Here is a 24,486-nt window from a genome sequence, read left to right on the forward strand (position 1 = left end):
ATGAGCGCTTAAATATGGACTGTGCTGCCAGGTAACCTTTAACAGTACCCACTTGCAGGCTCTTGTGGGCCAAAGAAAGCAAAAAAGACAGAACCACAGGAATGCCACATGAAAAAGGATCCACATTCTTAACCCTGCACCAGTCGCAGAGCTTTCTCCAACGGCAACGGTACAGGGACTTTGTTGCCGGTTGTCTGGGCGAAAGCAACACCTCCATCACGTCTTCAGGGAGGTCCCAATCCTTATACCTCAACCTTTCAGAAGCCAAGCGTGAAGGTTGAGGGATCTGACCACTGGATGGAGAACCTGACCCCCTCCTGTGAGAGCAGATTGTCTCGGTAGGGAAGACGACGTGGAGGGCAGATGGACAAGTCGAGAAGGTCCCGGTACAACGTCCTCCTGGCCCATGCCGGAGCAATGAGGATCATCCGGGAACCGAACCTCCGTAACCTCCGCAGCACTTGCGGAATGACGGGGACTGGAGGAAACGCATACAGCAGTGGGAATGACCACAAACGCGTCTCCTAAGGCTCCTCTTGGAGGAAATTCCCACAAGCAGAACCTTTCGAACTTCCGGTTGACACTGGAGGCAAAGAGATCCACTTCAGGGGTCCCCCAAAGGGCGAAGATCTCCTGGAGAAACTCCTGAGCCAACTCCCACTCGTGAGAGATCACGCTCTGCCTGCTCACAGCGTCCGACGTCTCATTTTCTTCTCCGGCCAGATGAACTGCAGAGACCGAAATTTCCTGCTGGATTGCCCAGAACCAGAGATGCATTGCCTCCCTGCACAGAGGAAGTGACCCTGCCCCCCCTTTTTGTTGAGGTAGTGCATGGCCACTGTGTTGTCCGTCAGAATCAGGACATTCTTTCCTCGCACAGTCGGCAGAAAAGCCTTTAGGGCACCCCTGACGGCCCTCAGCTCCAACAGATTGATATGGAGTCTGGACTCCGACGGAGACCGACGACCGCTGACTGTAAGCTAGTTGGCATGTGCTCCCCATCCCGTGAGGGATAACGTCCGTCACGATCGTCACCTCTTGCCAGGGGAGCCAAAATGGAGCCCCCTTCATCAGATTGACTTTGACGACCCACCACAGAAGGTCCTGGGCGGCACCTGAACGGGATCCAACATCCTGCTGGAGGACTGAGACCACTGGAGCTTGAGTGCCCATTGCAAAGATCTCATCCACAACCTGGCCTCTGGCACCAGAAGAATGCAGAATGCCATGAGGCCGAGCAATCTCAAGAACTCAAACGCAGGGAGACTCTGGGCATGTTGGAACTTTTGCATCATCTGCTGAATGTTCTGAGCCCTCACCTGGGGAGAAAAATCACTGCCCCAGGGATGTGTCGAGCACTGCTCCGATGTACTGGAGCCTCTGAGTTGGCGTCAAGTGGGACTTCTTTAAGTTGAGGAAGAAGCCCAGCTTGTGGAGGGAGTGGCAGGTGACGGACAGATGATCCAGGACTTGCTCGGGAGAGCGCGCCCTGATCAACCAATCATCCAGGTAGGGGTAGACGTGAATCCCCCCTTTCCTGAGATGCGCTGCTACCACTACCATGAGCTTGGTGAAGACCCACGGGGTGGAGGTCAATCCGAACGGCAGGACCCGAAACTGAAAGTGCGAGTCGCCAACCGCGAACCTCAGGTACTTCTTGTGCTTTGGATGGATCGGCACATGAAAATAAGCGTCTTTGAGGTCGAGAGACACCAACTAGTATTGAAGTTGAAGGGCCTGGAGGACTTGAGAAAGAGTAACCATCTTGAACGTGTCCTTCCTGAAGAGTTTGTTCAAACCGCGCAAGTCCATGATGGGTCTCAATCCCCCGTCTTTCTTTGAAATCAAAAAATAAGGGGAATACCATCCCTTGTTCCTCTCCGCTACAGGCACCAGTTCTATGGTGCCCTTCTCCAGCAGGGATTGAATTTCCTGCGCAAGGAGCGGATCCGGACTCTTCAAAGAGAGGTTCCCTGGTGGATTGTCGCAAGGCCTCTGCCGGAAAGGAAGACAGTAGCCGTGGGCTATGATCTCCAGAACCCACACATCTGAAGTAATGGCAGGCCATTTTACAAGATGCTGCGCCAACCTTCTCCCAATCAGCGAACCATGGGACATGGCCTCATGACCTAGCTGAAGTGGCTGTGGCGTTGCCTGAGGGCAAAGAAGCAACAGCCCGAGCGGCCTTGGCACCTCGAGTACCTTGTTTTCCACCTCTGGCACTCCTACGGCGGCCCCTTTGACTAGCAGCTCCTTTCGCTTTACCAAAGGATGAATACTAACGAAAGGAACCTCCCCTCCATTGCTGTCCCCTAGGACGAAAAGGCGGAGGTTGGCGAACTGCAGCAGCCAAGGACTTTGCTGCAGCTTTTGAGGTCTGCAACCTCTCAAGGCTCTCGTCAGCCTTGCTGCCAAAAAGATGGACCCCATCAAAGGGCATGTTGAGGAGCCAGGCTTGCACATCAGGAGCAAACCCCGACTTCCGCAACCACGCAAACCTGCGTATTACGGTGCTCGCAGCCATGGACCGGCTGACGCAATCTGCCATGTCCAAACCCGACTGAACGGCCTCACGCATGGCATCCTTGCCATCCTGGACCATAGCAAGAAAACCATCATGTTCGTCCCCTTCGGGAATATGTTCAGCCGCTAAGGAAACACAGTTCCACAGAGTGTGCGTGAAACGTGACAAGGCACATACAGAGTTGGAAGCCTGAAGAGCCATACTCCCTGAAGAAAACACTTTCTTTGCCCAACCATCAAACTGATTGTCGTCCCTATCAGGAGGGATGGTAGGATACGACGCCTGCTTTGCTGGAGCCGTAGCCGCCTACACCACCAACTCTCCGGAGTGGGGTGCTTGGTCAAGTAGCAGGGGTCGCTAATGGCTGGGCGGTATTTTCGCGGCAAAGACTTGCCCACTGCCGGGAGACTCTCCGGAGCAGTCCAAGCTGCCGCCACCCTCCTCTGTAGAGCCATAAGAAACGGCAGTAACGGGTGGACCTTGGATGAGGTCATCCTGAAGAAAATCCCCCGGGGGAGCAGATCACCCCAAGTACTCGGTGACCCTTGATATAACGCACCGGTACAAGGAGTTAGCATGGGTGCCAGGCTCAGGCCTACAAAACTCCACCTCCTGAGAGGTGTCCAGACCACTGGCGTTGTGCAGTGACTGACGCAGGTCCTCAATCTGACTATTTCCCGAGAGAATCTCATCTGGCACCGTATCAGGAACCATGCCATCATCAGAGCCCTCATCCACCTCTGAAATGTAATCAAGATGGTGGAAAGTGGGCACAGAATGGGGAACAAAGCCATGCTTGGCCTTGGCCAGAGCCTTTCTAAGGGGTTCCAATGACCCCGGGGCACCCCCGTCGAAACAGCCTTGAAAGGCGTCGAGTGAATCGGCGTTGACGCCGAACGGGACACAGGCCTCGAGGGCGGAGCACCGAGCGTGTCCTTTGACAGCCTGGGCGCCGATGGCGTTGTCGACTTCCTCGGAGGTGGAGCCTCGTTCAGAGTCCCTCGACGACCTCGGCGCCACAGGCGTCGACGTCTTCTTCGAAGACATCACAGGTGCACACGGTCTCGAGCGCGCCGAGGACCGGGACCTGGAATGGGCATGACTAGAACGATTCCCCTTGTCCGAGCGGGACCTTTACTGCAAATCGTACCGACCACCCAAGACCGAAGGCGTTTGAGTGGTATCTCTAGTACGGTCACGCCTGACCCCACTCGGAGGCGCGGACGGACCGGTGCCCTGCGATTCAAGAATCGCCAGCATTTTCTTACCGAAGGAAGCCCATTCCTCCGGAGTCGCATGCTTGGTGGGATAAACTACCCGCCGACGGGTGGAGTCTTCGGACGAGGACAGGGAAGGCGACTGATGACGGCGCTTCCGGGAGTCCCTCGAAGAGGCAGATGAGTGGCGGGACCCACTCCGCGACCAAAACCCCCTAGACTTACGACGACGACGATGTGGAGAGTCGCCGCTCAAATCGTCCGTCGAAAGCCCAGTGGACCTCGACTTCTGGGGGCTTGGACACCTTACCGACCGACAGTTTCTTCTTGCGCTCCCGCAAAGCTTTGGACGTAAGCGACTGGCAGTCGACACAAACATCCGTGTCCTGGGCCTCCCCGAGGCACCAGAGGCAGGCGTCGTGCGAGTCCGTCACCGACATCTTGGACCCGCAGTCCCCACATTTCCTGAAACCCGGACGCGAGGTGGAAGAAGAGGAAGACATCTCGAAAAACTTCTTACAAACGAACAGGTTCGAAGAACCGAAAGAACAGAAACTCCAAAGAGTCGAGGCACGCCGAGATCTCCGAAGCGAAAAAACAGAACTGAGGCTACGGGCGTCGTGCATCCTACTTATAACATCGAATGATGTCGGCCGTCGGAGGAGGTCCTCGAGGGCGGCGTATCGATGTCATTGACGCAGGACGCAGAAAGATTTTCCGAAGCAGCAGAGCTGTGGTGATTACCGTCATAGATATGGAATGCGTCGGAGGACCCAATCCCCTCGAATAATAGTTACTTTTGGATTACCTTCACTAATACAGGGGGAGTACACCCCAAAGGATGTACTGTGACGCTCAGCAAGAAATCACTTAGTAATATCAACTGAACAATATACTTTGCAGGACAGGATAATGACACACTCATTCTAGGAGCAGTAAAAACCTGTAACTTCTTTTGGGATAACAGTTATGCTGAAGGTAAGTAAAACCTATATACTTTTCTAAGGAGCTACCAAAAAGCTAAGCATGACCTAGGCAGACTTATTCTGGACAGGCTAATAGCAAGTCAGGGGAAGCAAGACCCAATTGGGGACACTCATAATTATCCAGAATAATAAAGTGAAACCAGCAGCATTACTTTTGGAAAGTGGGGATCCCAATTCACAGGTAAGCTAACCTATCTACTTTCTGTTACAATTGAGAGACAGTTTCTAAGGAAAGTAAGACTTTGAGAATACTTATTTAAGAAGGCACACAACGTATTCAAGGTAAGTAAATCCCACATATACCTTTCAGAATGACAGAACATATCTAAGGTAAGTAATAACTTTTTGTAACTGTTCACTGAGCTACAGTTACCAACTAATTCATTTACAAGTAACCGTTCAACACTTGGTTTTCTTTTCAAGGCAGACCCTAGTACACGAGTTCTCTCAGAGGCAGAAGAGGGACTATAGTGGTAGGAGCCAGCTGTAGGCAGGGTGAGATGGGGTTCATGTGCTGGCAAAGTTCAGATTGGGGTTGTTTGTTTTTTTGTGTGATAGCGGCAAACTGCCCAGGGCCCATGTTTGAAACGTGAATTTCTTTTTTGTCCCCGCCGCACATGTTAAGTAAGCGGGGGACAAACCTGCACCCCCAAAACCCCAAAATACTTAACATGGGGAGCGGGGGACACCCCCGCTCTCCCTGTTCAGTATTCTGATAGGTATACGGGCAAAGTGCTCTGAAGATCTAGTCACACACGTGCAAAACAAGCAAATGCTGCATGCGAACAAACATTTTCAAACAAATTGGCTAATTCCCAAAGTTCAGAGTTCCAGAGGAAGACTGTTCAAACAAAGTATTCTACTTTAGAGTTAGTTGAGTGTCCAGGGACTTCAGAGAAGACACCCTAGGAGGATTCCAGCAGTGGGCCTAGGTGAACTAGACGAGAGACCTCCCAATCACAGGAAAAACCCCAAAACTACACAGGAATCACAAGAGTTGAGGTAAGTAAATACCCAAGCCAGCACAGAAGAAGATTTTGTAGCAGGACGGCTTCAGGATCTGTAGCCAAAAACCCAGTCGTCGTATTCCTTCATTAAGCAGACAGGACCCTGGAAGGACTTTTGCAGCAACGTTTCCTCGCAGCTGGATGGCTCTGTCGATTTGGCATCTTTTTCAGGAGCACAGAAGACAGTATATCACTGGTCAGATTCTCGTTGTTTGCAAGGTCCACCTCTCTAGTGAGGGGACTTTCGGATTTGATTCATGTCTCTGGAGGTCCTGCCGGATGCCCACAAAGTTTCAGCGATATTCGAAATTCGGAAGCCTGTGCACAACACAATGGCTCGAGGTGCCAGGGTATTGCAGCCCTGCAAGGTCGCAGCATGATGTGGGTTGGCTCAAAATGCAGGTCTTCTTGAGTCTAGTGGGTCTCACCAGACTCTGGGTCATGGTCGCTGTTTTTGTAGTCCCCATGCCGATTGGAAGGAAGGGCTACAGCAGGCTCCAGTTACACAGCAGGCTCTCTGGTCACTGGAAATCGTCTCAGCCGTGAATTCTTCATCTTCCTCTTTGGTTTTGGTTCAAGTGGTCGACTACCTCTTTAGATTCAAGGATCAGACTTTTATGCAGGAACCCATCCAGTCAAAAAATAACTTGCAACATTCAAACTTAGGGGGTTGGCAATGCTTTCAGTACAGCCAGCCTCCTGGTTTGAACTAGATTCTCACACTCCAGCTGGAAGACAATAGACTGGTGAGTTTTGAACTCCCCCGCGCCTTGCTTCCTGCCTTCACGGACACTCTGGAGCATGGCCGTGGAGTCCACAGGACTCCTGCCGAAGATAGAAATCACACAAAGGAAGGAAGGACAAGGAACACTAAAATGGCAAAAAAAAGAAGACAGGGGCCATTTTGGTAAAATGAGCAACCCATGGGTGCCTTTACCGGCTGCGCAAACAGCCAGCGGTAATGTTGCACTGAATTAATATAAAGGTTCACTGCCAACAGCCATTAAAGGTAAGTTTGTCCTTGTAACATAAATGTTACATTTAAAATGAGAAAAGGGATACTCTGCATCTCCCCAGCACTCCACATAAGGTGGTGTGGGGGTGGAGTGCTGGTCTCACCTAATAAAATGTAAAAGGCTTTTCCTAAGACACTTTCTACCCTTTGGAACTGTGGTACTCACATGGTTAGCCAGAGAAAGTTAAAAGGGGAGCCCCTAGGACAACCCAGCAACAGTAGGCACTTATTACCTATTCTGTAGGGCCTGAGTATTTATAGCTTAAGTTCCGGCCTTATGTTCCTGGCCGACTGCTGCGCTCAAAGGATCGATTTCTTATCGCTGTGCCTAGATCTTGCCTTTCCCGAATTGGCGGCCTCTCATTTTCGGTGAGGGCTACCAAGCTGTAGAATGCCTTGCCCATCGCACTTCGTTCTACGACGGGCCACTTGCAATTCAGACATTTTTTTTTAAATTTACTCTTCTGAATTTTCAGCTCGGCCGCAGTGCCTTCTCAGTCTTGTTGGCGCCAGGTTGCGTTTTTAGTTTCAGTTGCGCTGTACCTCGGTGCAAAATGGATAACATAACATTGCCAAATGGTTGCAAAGAGGATAACTTTTAAAATACACTATGGAGAGTCTTAAAAATGACTCCCATAAAAAGAGTAAAAGGTTATATGAGTGTGGAAAAAGGTTCCCACTCACTGAGGTATAAGGACAAATAATACACCAGTAAAAGCAAACAGTTCTGGGGTTGACAAAGGTCAGGAAGATTTTATTATTGCTATGAAACTCCTACCTAACAAGCAGGTCAGGGGTAGCAAGGCCCAGTTGGTGTACATTTACAGTTATCCTAAAAGAATTAGTAAAGTGAAGCCAACGCATTACTTTTGGAAAGAGGCACAACCAATTCACAAGTGAGTAAAATAACCTTACATATACTTTTCAGAATGGCAGAACACATTCAAGGTAAGTAAGAACTTACATAACTGCTCACTCTCAGGGTGACAGTTACCAACCACCTCCTTCACAAGTAAGTAAACCTTTAAACACTTGTTCTCTTTTCTAGACAACAGGCCCCATCCTTAGAAGTTTTTCCCTATTCTTAGAGCATGAGTGTTCTCAGTGGCAGAAGGAGAGGTTTGGGGGGGTCACTAGGTCTCTAGTGTCCAACAGCCACGTCAGGATAGGCACAGAAGTAGCAAATGTCAGATGTCAGAGTTCCTCAGGAAGACGGTTAAAATAAGAATTTCACTTTAGAAAGGTTGAAAGGGTTCAGGAACTTCTGAGAAGACATCCTAAGAGGATTCAAGCAGTGGGCCTGGGTGAACTGGATGAGAGGACTCCCAATCACAAGAAACACCCCAAAGCTACACAGGAATCACAAAAGCTTAAGGTAAGTAAATACCCCAGCCAACACAGTAACTCAGCACAGAAGAAGAGTTGCAGCGGGGAAGACTTTAGGATCTGCAGCCAAAAACCCGGTCAATGAATTCCTTGTCATGAAGGCTGAAGACAGGACACTGGAAGGAATTTTGCAGCAGGGATCAACGGGGGAATGCTCCAGGCAAAAATGTCTTCATGGCTGGATGCGCTCTGTGGTTTTGGCGCCCTTTTCAGGAGCCAGGAGAAGACTGAATATCGCCGGTCGGATTCTCCTCTCTAATCTGGTCCAGCACTCTGATGAGGGGACTTTAAGGACTCAAATCGTGTCTCTGGAGATCCAGCATGATGCCACCAAAGTTTCAGCTCAATTCGAAAGACTGTGCACCGCCCGATGGCGTGAGGTCCCAGGGTATTGGGGTACTGCAGGGTCACAGCACGACATGTGATGGCTTAAAATGCAGGTCCTCTCTAGTGGATCTCACCAGGCTCTGTGTCGGTGTCGCAGTTTACAGAGTCCCCAGGTCACATGGAAGGAAGAAAAAGGTACAGAAGGGTCTGGGTACACAGCAGGCTCTGGCTGCTGGAAATTGTCTCAGCCACGTTTGCTTCATCTTCCTCTTCGGATTCAGGTCCAGTGGTCAACCACCACTTCAGCTTCCAGGATCGCTTTTATGCAGGAACCCAGCCAATCAAACAAACAGGCGTGCAGCATTCAAACCTGTTCACTCAACAACACTAAGTCCAGATATATTACAACGTGTACTGTTATGCACATGTATCCACTACACCCGTGACTCGAAGAATTCACAGAAAGCTAAAGCAGAATAGAGAACTTTGTTTACTCCACCATCAAGAAAGCAAATGGTGATCAGCTGCAGTGTTTTCAGAGAGATGGTTACCATTGGGTCAGTTAAATTCATAATCCATTCCATCTAGTAAATAAAATTCACTCACCCATGGGACTTCGTGTGCTTTCACCTCTCTCGTTTATGAAGTAGGTATCATCTTCTTCTTTAATGGTGAATGACACAACTGGTGCACCAATAGCACATCATGCAACAAAAATAAATGTAAGAATAAATATTCCTTCAGAATATAGAATATATTATAAATCACCTGTATCCCTTTCTATTTCATTTGTTCATACAAAATCCAAGCGTTGATGCCTTTTACAAGACTAAGCGGAAATATGCAGAGGTGGTAAATGCATCAGCTTTCTAAGTCCCATACACTTCTTCAACAGAAGGTAGTTGCAGAGGTAATGGGTAACAAAGCTCACACTGGACAATTCATTTTCATAAGACAAAAGAGACTTTTCACTTTAAACTTCGTTGGTTAAAGCAAAGGTATGTATGAAATGCTGGTCTTGGCACCACCGATATATTTCTATAGGCATACATTTGGGAAAAAGAAATGTTACACATCGAAAGAGAGTCATAATTCTACAAGTGGTAAAGTACAACAATCGAAGGAAAAAAGAGGACTCGAAGAAGGATTTTAGCTTTTCACAAAAAGAGCAAAAGAAGGTTTACCTACCATTACCAACAGTTCTTGAACTGTAGTATGTTCTATAGGCTCACATGATACAACGATTGGTGGGCAGGGCTCAGGTGCAGTGGCTGGCTCGATATCGACTTGCATTTCAAGCCTTTGCTCAAGCAGTGTTATCCGTAACTGTGGATGCAAAGGCTGCAAGCACATACCATTGGCAAAGTTTCTGATTTCAAGCATCAAACTCTCAACAGGTGGCTATTTATAGAGTTGATTTAATGAATGCAAAATAGGTACTAGGCCTTTCTGATGAACACTGAAACAGTATCCTGTCCCTGCTGCATCCAATTAATGTTTCTTTTGCATGTGCATTATCAGTGTTTCTTATAAAGCAAAGAAAGAATGATCTGTATAAATCATACCATTCATTGTTTTACAAAGTAGAGTGGACAGACAGGTAACCGATTCATGTGAACCCCATCACTCGTCCCACTCCTCAAGAGTCCATCTGAACTTCCCAACTTTACCCTTAAACCCATAAACAGCCCTTTCCAGCATAAGCGTTCCGTTCATCAGATCTAAGGAAGGGAATGTGGGTGGATAAGCTTTCAGTAAACATAGTAACCCTTCTTAACCACACCCTGCCTCCATCACCTTAACTCCCAGGTCACCATCAAGTAGAAAACAATCAGAATTTTCAGGTATTTGGTTCCCCAGGATCGCAAAGTTCTCCATCCCTACCTTTTGCCAGAAAGTTCAGACGCTGTGGCGGATTCAGAAATGTTATTCACTGTAGTGACACTGGTACTCAGTCCGTAGTTCTTTTTCCTCCATCTGGTTTGGATGTCCCACGGGATGGGGGAAGTGCCAGAGAGAGAACAACCCTCCAGTTACCAGCTTGGAGGGCTGTCACATCAGACACCTGGACGCATCAGTAGTGAAGTTTGGCTATTGCCTTCCCATCCCCTCACCAACACCTACTACCGTCCCTCCCCTCCCAACAGTTTTCATCACATTTCTTTGAGGGACTAGTGAAGCTGAAGAAACTAGATGCTATAGACCAAGTTCAACTGGAAAGTCCAGGCAGGTTTTTTTTTTCAATAACTATACTCGACCTACCAGTTTTCCTCCTAATTGAGAAGTTCAAGATGGTCACCCCTGGGCAGATTATAACCTCGCTGGTCGAGTGGGGCTGTTGGTGGCACTGGATCTCCAGGATGTTAACATGCATATACCCATTTGGGGACCTCACCAGAAGTTTCTTTGCTTTACAATCTAGGGGATACACTACCAGTACAGGGTCTTTCCTTTGGCCTAAACTCAGCACCATGGGTATTCACATAGCTAAGGTATGCATATACACCCATGTTTTTTTTTTTTTTTTAAACCTTTATTTTTGTTGCGCTTGGTCACTACTTTCACTTGGTTACAGAGACATCATAATTATAGACATTACATTTTACAATATGAATCACATCACATTACAGCATCAAGTTGTTCAAGTCCGTTTTTTTCGGCGAGATACTGTTTGTACCTGCCCCAAATGTTTTTCGGGCGCGAGGCTGGGAGCACAGTATCGATATACAGTTCCTCCATGTCGTTCGCCCATGCCATGTCCCTTTCCCAGTCCGCCTTAAACAACTGGCTGATACGAGATCCAACTCCATGCCAAATCAGAAATTCTGTCTCGATTGTTATGCAACAGGCTTATGCGCTGGGCCTGACTTTGAATCAGGAGAAATCAATACTGACTTCAACTCAAAGACTGCAGTTAATTGGAATTGCACACAAGGAACGCTATTCCCTCCTTCCGACAGGTTGGAAAACCGGAGTAAGCTCTGCAAGGAGTTCCTGAACAATACAGCATGCTTGGGAATAATGGCATCATGGCCACGTGAAACTGGATAGTTGTGTATCATATGTCCAGGACACAGCTGTGATGCGAAGTGGCAGCAGTATGGTGTTGGCGGCTGTAGCGGAGTTGTCCGTGTGGTGCCGTGAACCCGATGTCATTCTGCCTTGCTGGCCGCCACAGGACCTTTGGCTCCGGAGATGATCAGGTGGGGCCGGATACTGTGGGGTCAGCGTTAGCTCTTCTGCCCTTTGTGCTCAGATATGGGCTGCTAGCTGTGGTCCTGGATTCACGCCAGGCATGGTTTCCGGTCTGGAGCCTTGTTGGCCCTTCAGGATGCCGCCTTCCCTCTTTAGGGGTCTTCAGCAGGGCTGTGCGTGCCCTCTTATTGCTGGCGGACTGTGCAGTTGGCTGGCTGTTGTCCCGTGTTGGCAGGGACACCAGCAGTGGGCTTGGCATCGCTGAAGGCGCTGTCTGCTGACTTTGATGATGGAGGGCCGACCCTCCCCGGTTACCCAGATTTCCTGCTGCCGCTTTGGTGACTCTTTCCCGCTGCAGCTCTGGTGACTCTTTCAATCTGTCCTAAGCTGCCTGCTGGTGAACTGTTGTGATGGCTGTATCCATTTTGACGCCTAATTATTCACTGTCAAAACATGGTCTTTCTATTGCAAGCGTTTTATTTTTATTTGCTGGGCTTTCATATTGGCAGATTGACCAGTTCAGCTTGACTTTTCCTTTTCCATGGTTGCTTCTGTGTTGTTCTTTTTCTTTCTGTTCTTTCAGCAACTATCCTTCTACTATATCGATTATTAAATGAAAATACAAAAAGTATCATAGTGATTTCTCAAGCCAAGTTGCACATGCGACAATTGCAATTACATCTGAATGTGGCTTGGTGTCAGGAAACTCAGCCACAAACTCAGCAAATTACAATTCCGCCATGTCTGCATTCAGATCTCCGGTGGTGGATGTAAGAGGGAAACCTCACAAAGGGTGTCACCTTTACATCACTACAACCATGAGGGAGCTGGCAAAAGATGCATCCCTTGCGGGTTGGGCCATGTTGAATGCACGGGAAATACACAATCTATGGGGAGAGAAGACTCAACGCGATGTGGTGTTGTGACATTCAAGCAGCGCTCTTAGGTAAAATAGACACCCTGAACCACAAAATACTCTCAACAAGATAAATTCAATAACGACCCGACCGCCACAAACGTCAGCTGCATTCCTCCCCCCTTCCCTCCAGTAATCAATTCTCCTTCAGGCATGCCACCAAAAGCAAAGTCTTAAAGATTATCCAAAGCCTGTAACACTCGAAATGCAAAGGGGATATTTGCCCAGCATCCCTCGCCAAAAGCTGTGCTGGCGTGCTAGTCCCAGTCATCACAGCAGTCATAAACGCATTCTTCTCCAAAAGTACCATGCCAGCCAGCCTTAAAGAAGCTTGGGTCCTCCACCTTCTGGAAAAAACCTCCTTAGACCCATCCATTCCATCTAACTATAGGCCAATTACAACTGTCCCCTTTCTACTAAAAGTCCCAGACCGTGCAGCCTACTTTCAGGGTCAGCCATTTTTGGAGGACAACAAAATCCTAGGGATTTGTCAATCCGGCTTCCGCCCAAGACATGGAACAGAATCTGCCCTTCTTGATCTAAAAAATCAGCTTGATGAGATCAGGGATGAAGGAACCTGTGCCTTGCTCCTCCTAAAGACCTTTCTGCTGCATTCAACCTGGTGAACCATCAAATCCTCTGCCAACACCTTAACACCCACACCAATTTCTCCACACCTGCCGCTGCCTGGATCACATCCTTCCTGGAAAGCAGAGTCATGAGAGTCTTCTCAGACACTGCCAATGCCTCACCCACCCCCATCACCTTTGGTGTTCCCCAAGGATCCTGCATTGCCCCCACTCTTTACAATATCTTTACAAAGCCACTCTAACATCCTAGACTATCAGCATAGCTTACACCAACTATACCAACAATATGCAAATCCCACACTCAGGCAATTACACAGATGATTCCATTACCCTCAACAACATTTACTCCACAATTCAGATATGGATGGCAGCTAATCATCTTTGACTCAATAGTGACAAGACAGAAATCTTAATTGTCGGCACATCCAATGCCCGCAAGTCGCCTACCATTCAATACAAATCCTTTCAGATCGACCAGTGTTCAATTCCTGTCTCTACCACAGTAAAGGCACTAGGAGTCTAACTTGATGCATCACTCAATTTGTCCAGACAAGTAAGCGCCATTGCCTCCTCAGCAGCTTACTCCACCAAGATCCTCAACGGAGCCAGACCCTTACTCACTAAAAACTGCATCACTATTGCCCGGGCCATCATTGGATCTAAGATCGACCATCGTAACGTCCTATTAACAGGCACCTCTGTTGAAAATAATAAAAAACTGCAAGTTATAGAAAAGAATGCCTTGAGAGCAGCCCTCAGCATCCCGAAACGAGAACACATCTCCAAAGCTAGGAGAGAAGCTCATTGGTTGCCCGTCCAGGAACAGATCACCTTTATAACGCTTTCCATTGCACACAAATGCATCTCCTATACAGCGCCCCCTTACCACACAAAAAGAATCACCAACACCCATTCATCAAGGCCTACTAGGACCCCATACACGGATAGATTTCTTGTTCACAAAGTAAGGGTATGTAAAGCTGGAGGCTCCAGCTCACCTTATTGTGGTGCCAAACTCTGGAATAACTTCCCCTGCCCCCTCCCTGAGGGCTGAAAAATCCTACTGATCTTTTGTAAAGCTCTCATAATGCATCTCTTTTCCTAACCCGTCCCCTCCACCTACCCTGCCTATCATGTCAGCTCTTTAACCAGACTATACCACCTTACAGTATGTGTTAGGCAGAATCCTGTGCAGTTCCTTTGGGGAGCACTACAGAAGATTAAGACTACAGGTATATGCAATAAATCCCCTTTGGTGTCAGTCTGTACCACACAGATTTAGTTGGTAGCTGTGGCTGAGCAGTCAGACCTATCTCAAGAGGGAGATGAGCAGTATTCAGGGTTTACACAATAGGACTACAATACTGTGGAGCAAGGAAACACTGACCAAAGCTTTGTATCAAGAATATATAGAATATATTTATTTATTTTACACACTCTTAATTCTACACACAAATCACTACCATAAAAACAAGTTAAAACAGTCAAGAAAAGTATACACAACTCCCTATTTAAATTGTAGACAAGTTTGGGCAAGAGTGAAAAATGAGCAAAATGGCACAGTGTAAACCAAGCAGAAATGGCACTCTAACAATTTCTCAAAAGGGAGGAAAAGGTCAAGTTATACAGGGTTAAACTCCTAAACACATCAACAACACTTCCCAAATGGATTGTGAGCAAGTTAGGCAAGGCAGTACTTTAGCATAAGCAATACTTTGGTGTAAACCGAGCAAAATGGCACTTCACAATGTTAAAAAGGGAAGAAAAAGGTGGGTATAAGAGTTTTGGGTGCACCAACACATTTCTGGATGAAAAGCAATCTAGAGAAGGCAGTTGTGACAGCATCGACGGCTTCGACACAGGCCTCGAGGGCGGAGCCCCGAGCGTGTCCTTCAACAGCCTGGGCACCGATGGCGTAGACGACTACCTCGGAGGCAGGGCCACGAGAGTCCTTCGACGACCTCAGCGCCACCGGCGTCGATGTCTTCTTCGAAGACTTCACAGGTGCACACGGGCTCGAGCGCGTCGAGGACCGGTGTTAGGGAGAATTCTCTCTTTAGGCTGAATTTCCGAACCTAGTGAGTCCCCCAGCAGCTTTGCTGGATTTCTTGAGTTTGTTTTTTCCTCCTGCCAAGAGTGAGACTCTTTTTCTCCCACTCTTGGACATGATTTATGGTGTTCCTTTGACTGGTAATGTGTTTTATGGGCTATGGGGTCCTTTACTCCATAGGGTCTCATGTGTTTTTACTATGTGTGTTACACAGCACCCTCCGTGCAGTAATACAGGGGTGTCATAGTGACACCCCACCATAGACTCCATACCATGGGACTGACTACTGTCCTCCCAGGGCATATAAAGTCACCATTGGCTTTACTAGTCCCAAATTATTAACAGAAACCAGTACAAACCATCATATTGTGGACATACTGGTCGGGGCAATTCGATTACCCCGGGGTCTGGTAGTCGAGGGGGCACGTCTCCGTCCCCCCTGATCGAATTTTGGCTGGTGGCAGTGGAAACTACTTGTTATATTCGACCGCAAATATTTTCCTATGGGATTTTCCCATTGTTCGAGGCTACCAACTTTAATTATTTAATTCTCATAGCCTCGGACATACCGCTGGTTTATTTAATTAATATTAATTCGCCGGTTGGTATTTTTTGCCAGGACTCGATTCTAAAATGGAGTTTGTGTTCTCTTCTGTGACTCCAACCCAAGTCGAGCCCTTTGTTCCACTTTTTTGGTGGGCTTCTCCACAGAAGCCTCCAAAAGTGGTGCCACTCTGTCTGGGTACCACAGGGGGTGCGGGAGGGGGTTTAGGCACCCTGGACTGAGTTACCCTGGTAACTCAAGTCGCACTCTTGTGTGATTGGCCCAAGTGGTGAGCCGGCCGGCTCACCACTTAGCATGTTTGATTGACAGCTAGGCTGAGTGAATGGGGGTATGCTGCATAAAAGCAGGGCTTTGGGGACTGGAACTTCAGAAGTCGCTACAGGACCTGAGAATCCGATGAGGGAGAAGCTGAGCCGACCTACCACGACGACACCACTGGTGGAGCCCTGCGGAACCGACTCACCACTTCCCGACGACAAAGAAGATCTCCCGGCTGAAGAGGCTTCTTCCCCTGACTGGTCGGCACAACCAGTTTCACCTTTTTTCTTCGCACCCCAGACCGGTTTGTGGTCGAACTGCCCGTGCCAAGCACCACGGCGGTCGGATAGCTACTCACCACTGAACCGCGAATCAACGGACCGCTCCTTGTACCTGAGAAACTCAGCGGCTGGTTTCTTCCCTGGCAGTGCAACAGACTCCTGTCTTCCTCCACAACGAGATCCTCTCTTCCCTCGGACGAAGCACCGACTTGCATCCGCTGCCAGGAACAACTGCCCCCGCTGGAGTGTTCTCACCACTTTAAGGTACCGTGTCCGCCAGGCCTCCCTTTCTAAAGATTGGTACAAGGTAATAATAACCCCTTAACCTTCTGGACTGGGCTGGCCGCTTTGACCCTCCAACTGGTCCCTTTCTTTGGTCCAACTCCTTTTTGAACCATTACAAGACTTTTGTGCACTGCAACCGTGTGACCTTGGACACATTTCGTTTCGATCCTCTTAAAGCGGATCCGGCCTACTGACTCTGAATTCACGATTTTACTTTGCCTTCCTCTCTTGTTATGTTCTTGTAAAAGTGTTGGGATCTGTTTCAATTTGTTCTCTGCTTTTCTCTCTTTTAAAAAACGAACTATTAGAGTGCCATCTACGTTAAGCGCTCACCGCTGTCTGAAAATAAGTGGGGCTTTACTTAAGACTTGTATAATATTCTTTTAAGGGAGTGTATATCTTTTAGTGACCGTGTTTTTGAATTGCTTACTATTAGTGCCTGTGTGTTTCTCTAGATGTGGTTTTAAATAAATAATTATATCTCTTTTACACCAAGCCCTGGTCAGTGTTTACTTGTTCTATTGTGTCTCTTGACCTATTGTGAATACTCTGTATACTGCCTAACTCTTCTTGAGGGAAGTCTGACTGCTCAGCCACAGCTACCAAGTGAATCTGTGTGATACAGACTGCTACCAAGTGGGTTTACTGCCAAACACCTGTAGTCTTAAATCTTTTGCAGTGGTCCCAGAGGGAACTGCACAGGTTTCTGCCTAACAACCGGGACCTGGAACGGGCATGACTAGAACGATTCCCATTGTCCGAGCGGGACCTCTCCCGCGAATCGTGCCGACCACCCGAGCGCGAAGGCGTACGAGCGGTGTCTCTAGTACGGTCACGGCCGACCCCTCTCGGAGGCGCGGACGGACCAGTGCCCTGCGATTCAAGAATCGCCAACATTTTCTTCCCGAAGGAAGCCCATTCCTCCGGAGAGGAACTCTTCATGGGATAAGAAACCCGCTGACGTGCGGAGTCCTCGGATGAGGACGGGGAAGGCGACCGATGACGGCGCTTACGGGAGTGCCTCGAAGAGGCAGAGGAGTGGCGGGACCCACTCCGGGACCGAGACCCCTTAGACTTACGACTACGATGCGGAGAGTCGCCCCTCGAATCATCCGTCGAAAGCCCAGTGGACTTCGCCTTCCGGGGCTTGGACACCTTACCGACCAACAGCTTCTTCTTACGTTCCCGCAAGGCCTTGGACGTAAGCGACTGGCAGTCGACACAATCATCCGTGTTGTGGGCCTCCCCGAGGCACCAGAGGCAGGCGTTGTGCGAGTCCGTCACCGACATCTTGGACCCGCAGTCCCCACACTTCTTGAAGCCCGGACGCGGGGTGGAAGAAGAGGAAGACATCCCAATAGTTTACTTCACAAAATGAACAGGTTCGAAGAACCGAAAGAACAGAAACTCCAAAGAGTCGAGGTGTGCCGAGATCTCCGAAGCGAACACGTTCACGGAAAAAACGGAACTGTGGCTACGGGCGTCGTGTGTCCTACTTATAACATCCGGTGACGTCGGCCGTCGGAGGAGGTCCTCGAGGACGGCGTATCGATGTCAGATTTTCCGAAGCAGCACAGCTGTGGTGATTACTGTCATAGATATGGAATACGTCGGAGGACCCAATCCCCTCCGATCTGTGGAATAAAGGACAAGTCCATAACTATTCCTCAGTTCTTAACTTGTGGAGAAGAGGAAGGTAAAAGAGTGGCACTCAAACAAACAAGGAATGTGTGGGGCAGTCTAGGCTTGGCTGTAGTCATAGATTGCTCACGTTTTAGGAGTAGATGGGTTGCTGCCACCCACTGATCAATTAGCTCTATACATTCATAGGTTGTTATTGGGTTGTTTACCCATCAGCCGAGTGTCCTCTGCAAACATGTGGCAGCATAAATTAAGGGATCCTATGAAAGATGAGGGGGCTAGATTGATAAGAGGGTAGATGGGAGACTTGTGGGTCCCCAAAACAGAAATCTTTTTGTTTTGAAATGAACGATTGGATAGTAATACTTTGTGATAACTTTTTGTGGAAAGACAATCCATTTCAGGGCCTGATCCCAAAAACCTAAGTCAAAAATTGAATTCCAGAATGTTGTTATCCTGGACCCCCCTATCCATGGCCATATCGAATGGAGAGCAGAATAAATTCAGTACTGCGCCGAGATTTGAAACCTGCTTGGTCTAGTCTTCTCCTCATTGCTGGCATCTCCCTTGTCACACATATTTTTCTGATTTTGAATTGAAGAATAAAGATGATTTTTTTTAATGGATTTTGGATCTGGAATGCATCCTCTGCTGTGTCTCTGAATTAAGGGTCTAAGAAATGGTGAAGTTTCAATTGGCCATAGGCCTATTTTTGTAACAATTGTGAAAGGAATCTGCAGTCTGAAATTGCTTTGAAATTAATGAGATTGGCTAGGCTCGAGAGTCTTACAGCAAGTTTCTTTAAATTCCGTAATGGAAAATCCCCGTCAGTAAGGGCACATTCATAATCATCCTGGCTCCAATCACCATCATAGGGGTATAGAGTAAAAAAGGAAGAAGGGCAAAGATCTCCAGGCGAATCTGACATGGCACAGTCCACCAGTAAACTATGAAGTCCTCAGTGGAAAGAAGTGTATATGGTAGGAGAAACACTTTCACCAGCACAAGTATGTGCACTTGCAGTCCCAAGCTAAGTTATCTGCAGTTGACGCCATGAGGTCCTGGTTGATTCGTTGAATTTCCCATAAGGGTCTTTCTGGGTCCTGAGATGGAAGGGTGTTGCAGGGCCCCCCCACTGCAATTCACACCCCAAAAACCAGCTCTGCTTCCTTTCATCTCTGGTCGGCAGGGTCTCGAATGTTAGCAAGTACCTAGGATTTACTACAGATATAAATTGTATGACATCACTTAACTGCTTCTAATCTTAGAGAACTGAATTGTAATACTCTTGCTAGGTGTGGTTACATGGTACCAATCCTTTTCTAAAGGTGCAATGAGACTATACTGGTCTGGTACTTTAAAGCCTATTCTGACTTTTTGGTGGCTTTTCTGGGCATTGTTTAGAAAGTGTTAATCCTCTTTAAACCCTCTGTTTACTGTAATGAGTATATATGGTCTACATTGGCATTATTCATTTTCTATGTACTAGAGGCTCTGGGGAGTGCAGTGACTATTTGTGGACATTTTGGGACCCGATTGACTGTTGTATAGGGTTAATCTTTTCTCACCACCATATAGTTGAAAGGTATTGAGTCTACCATCATTTAGTCATACCTTTAGCTTGGTAGTGGGAAGTTTGCCTTTGGCCTATTGATATTTTTTTAACATACCCAGTCCCTTAGTACGTATTACGGTTACAAAAAGTAGAACTTATTTGAATGGATAGGTATGTGTAATTTATAATAATAACGTTATAATATGTCTCTGTATACCTGCTTTGGGGTCTCCATTTGGAACCTGTTGTAACTATCCATCAGCTTTGCCATCTTGCTTGAGCAAAACCCTATTGTTCTGCTATTAATACCAACAAAAGAGTTTGGTCAATCTTTTGGTTGGAAACCTGACTTTCCATTCCTATAAGCATGACAGAAAATAGAACAAACTCCAAGAGAAGGGAAACATCGTTATACCTAACACCATAGCTCACAACAGACCACCAAACAGAACATTTCACAACCACCAATGATGCCAGATGCTCTAGTAAGAAACCAGGACCGCACAGGAAAAGATTAGAAACATCCAGAAGGAACACGAGGGAAAACTACGCCCTCACTCTATTTATCACCAAAACTCTAGGGCACCTAAAGAAACTGCAAAGAGATACAGAAGAGGAACTGGAAGAGGTCAGGAACCCAATACGAAAGCTAGCAGATCTACTCAATGACGAACCAGACCCTACTGAGCACACCTCACATCCTGAGTGCAACAAGGAAACTCGCCCACAAGAACACCATAAGACGAAACCAACAACAAAACAAAGCAGTTAAAAATTAAAATACACTGCAAGCTAATCAACGCACGATCAATGTGCAAACATTCTATAGAGATCTACAATCTACTTTACGATGGTGGAATAGACCTCTTATTCATCACAGAAACTTGTTTAGATGACAACTACAAAGTGTCACTACAGAGCTGTCTACCAGACAACTTCAAATGTACACAGGTGAACAGAAAAGGAAAAAGAGAGGAAAGACTTGCAATAGCCTACAAAGAACACCTGAAAATAAAAACAGATGACCTGCTGAACATCAGAAACTACGAATCCCTCGTCCTTCACCCGATGGCGAACTCAAAAACAAACCTCACATTCTTACTCATCTATAGACCACAGACTATGACGCAACCTTCGTAGATTCCTTCATAGAAGCCTTCACAAACTTAGCCATCAAACACGACCACCTGATCATCTTCAGGTACTTCAACATATGGTTTCAAGAAGAGAACGCAAACTCTCAAAATCAAAAATCAAGCAACTCGAGACAATCAAACTACACCAGATGGTTAAAGGAGTGAGACACACATCATCACACACTCTTAATGCAATCTGCGCCAACAGAAATATGATCTCTATTGGGCCACCAATACAAATACTATGGAGCAACCACCTCATCATACTATTTATGATGCAACTATCGGCCAAAGCACCAAATAGCTCCAAAAGCTCCCAGTAATCTGGAGGAAAAACTGCAATACCATCAAAAGTAGTAACTTAAAAGAACATTTGGAATCTTCAAAACTATCAACCGTAAAACTGGATGCAACCGACCTAGATGAAAAAGCAGACCTAATCCAGAAATGGATCGCCGAAAAAATAGAAAGCATCTCTCCAGAAAAACCCTTCATCCCTTCACAAAAGAAAGCAGCGGCAAGATGGTTCACACCCCAACTCAGTACAATGAAAAAAACAAACCAGATATTTGGACTAGGATGGAGGAGACACTACGACCAGGCAAAAAGAATAAACCATCAAAAACAGATGTGGTTAAATAAAAAATAAAAAAAGAAAATCAGAGCACACTAAAAGGAAATTCTCAAAGCCAAAAAGGAAATACTATGACAACCGAATCACAAAAGCCACCAGCACCCACAAAGAGCTAGTCAACATCCTAAATTAGAAGAGAACCCACCACGGATGCAACCACACACCGTTACTGTCACAAAAACTATGCAATGACCTTGCAGACTACTTCAAAAATAAGATCACTAACATACATCGATCATACAAAGCAGACCACTCAACCAGATCATGCACCATGCCCACACAACCCTGGAACCACAGATCAACATGCAAGGTTTCACCCAAATATCAGTAGGGAGATTCATCAAGCTGGTGAAACTTAGCAATAAAGCAGGCTCCACTATGGTCCCCTGCCCACAAGACCTCTATAAATCAATCCTATGCCACAGAAAACTCTTCAACCAATCGCTCTCAACAGGGAGAGTTACCACAGTCTTTCAAATCTGCATACATCAAACCACTCCTCGAGGATACTACAGGCGACGTGGACAATCTCTCCAACTACAGACCAATATCAAAAAGTCTCTATCTGGCAACACTGCTAGAAACCTATGTCTACGAACAAACACTGGTACACATAATATACCAGCTATTGTGCCAGGCACAAGTCGACTTCAGACCTATGAGGGGGACAGAGACGGCACTTCTCTCTATCTGGGATGACTTCAAGATCAATGAAGATTCGGCACTGATGCTACTTGACCTCTCTGCAGCATTCGACACAGTCAGCCACAATATCTTCATCAAGAGACTGGAATAAACAGATCACAGACACAGCGCTGCTCTGGATTAAATAATTCCTATCTGAAATAACAAAAACAGTATGGATAAAACCATTCAAATCCGTGCCGTGGGACACCACCTGTGGAGTACCGCAAGGATCCTCCCTATCCCCACTCCTCTTCAATATCTACTTGACTCCACTAATAAACCTCATCAAAAGGTACAGCCTCACCTGCTACAACTATGCAGATGACATCCAAATCATCTACAAAATTGAAGATATACAATAGGAGAACACAACGCTAGTAGACTGCCTGAAAGAACCTTGGAATCCTAATGGAAAACAAGCTAACCCTAGAGCTGCAAGTAAACACAAGTAAACACAATAATCAAGAAATGCTTCTTCCACCTACACAAAATTCAAAAAGATCCTATACCTCGGCATGCCGGATTATCTACTGAAGAAACAGAACTGCAACGTATACAGAAAGCAGCAGCCAGACTTCTCTTCAAACTCTCACGAAGGGACCACATCACACCTTCGCTAAAGATGCTACATCGGCTGCCAGTCAAAAAACAAATCACATTCAAAACAATGTGCATAACCCACAGAGCAATCCACGGCCAAGGATCAGAATTCCTACAAAAGAAAATCACCATTTACCAGCCGACCCGAACACTCAGATCCAGCAACAGCATTCGCCTGGAACGTAAACCGTACACAAGGAAAAAATGTTGTGGATCAGCATTCTCTTGCCTAGCCGCAAAAATGTAGAACTCCCTCCCGAGAGAAATACGAAACATGAAGGACCATCTAAATTTAGAAAACTCCTAAAAACCTGGCTCTTCAACTCAGAACCAGATGAAAATGAATGAGCAACACCCACAACCCTCAGAATCAACACACATATGGCAAGACGGAGGACCAGACTGTACAACAAGTGCAGGGAGGTGGAGAGACCTCTGAGTGGGAGCGAGACCCGGGTGTGCCCATTCCCATGGTGGGCCCTACCGGCGGCTAATAAGAGAGATGGGAGCATCCTAGGTTGCACCACAGACAGGGCTTAAGAGTTGAAGGGGATGGAGTGGTGACCAAACAGAAACCACAGGGCCCAGGTAGTTCAAGGGCACAGGGAAGAAGCTGCGGCCCCATCCAACTCCCCCTCAAGGGGCCCAGAGAGGTGATGGTGGCTGCAAACCAGGATATGGCAGGCAAGCGGTGTAGACATGCATTAGTCTGAACACAGGGGTGGTGGGGATGGAGGAGGCACCACCACTAAATAGCCCTGCAGACAACCCAAAACCCTGCACAGCATAGGAGGAAGATTCCCCCCCCCAAAGCACACCACAATATGCAACACTGTCAGGGACGTGTACCACAGGTGGACAGAAGTGAGGAGGTATGATGGAGCGCCACCACTAACGAACCCACTAAAAAAAGAAAATAATCACCCCACAGCTTACACCTGCCAAACTCTAAACAAACAACCATACCTATATTGCACAACAAACCATGCACACTTCACGATGCAACGATGAAACAAACCAAACATAGCCTCGCACAGCAGCACATGACAACTACCGACCGAAAAATCATACCTACGCTCAGTGAACAGTGTAAAATGAACAGAAGCTGCAAACAGCACATCACTGCTCTCTTGCGCGTTTCCCCACTCAGTCTTTCTAACTTACCCTAACCTCTTGCTTTCAGATCTACCAGCGCGCCAGTGGACCACTCCGGTGGTGACAGTGTGCTGTATAAAAGTCCCATAACATAACTGATTATTTCACAGCCCTTACTAGAAGGCTGTTGAAAGATCTACCCAAGAGCCAGTTTCCTGAATCTGCCGGTAGTGAAATGTCCCACAACTGTTTGAATTCAACTTCGAATGTCAGGAGTCGTCATTTCAGAGCCCTGACAAGCTAGAATCACTCTAAATACAAAATGACAGGTTCACAGTTTCACAACCACAGGTTTACCTGCTTGGGAGATAAAGTTACTAACCCATTGCATCCCAGAAGAACGTTCCCTCACAAAGGTTTCAATGCTGCAAATCCACTTTGCGTCAACATTCTCATCACATTCAGAACATGTACTACAGGTTCTTCCAGCATACATATTAGACAGGAGAAGATGGTTCAGGACAAGCAGCACTAAA

At 47.2% G+C, this 24,486-nt stretch overlaps 1 protein-coding gene across 3 annotated transcripts in view; it reads right to left on the bottom strand.

Moving 5' to 3' along the window:
• Window positions 1–24,486, bottom strand: part of LOC138527486 (zinc finger protein 25-like) — a 778,719-nt gene that overhangs the window by 117,118 nt on the left and 637,115 nt on the right. For all 3 annotated transcript variants that reach the window (XM_069638740.1, XM_069638722.1, XM_069638730.1), the window contains one exon: window positions 9,069–9,146. In XM_069638740.1, the coding sequence (XP_069494841.1) occupies window positions 9,069–9,146 (78 nt within the window). The remainder of the gene's footprint in view (window positions 1–9,068; window positions 9,147–24,486) is intronic.

This window comes from Ambystoma mexicanum, chromosome 1q, assembly GCF_040938575.1.
Source record: "Ambystoma mexicanum isolate Mex_15411 chromosome 1q, UKY_AmexF1_1, whole genome shotgun sequence".
Lineage (NCBI taxonomy): Eukaryota > Metazoa > Chordata > Amphibia > Caudata > Ambystomatidae > Ambystoma > Ambystoma mexicanum.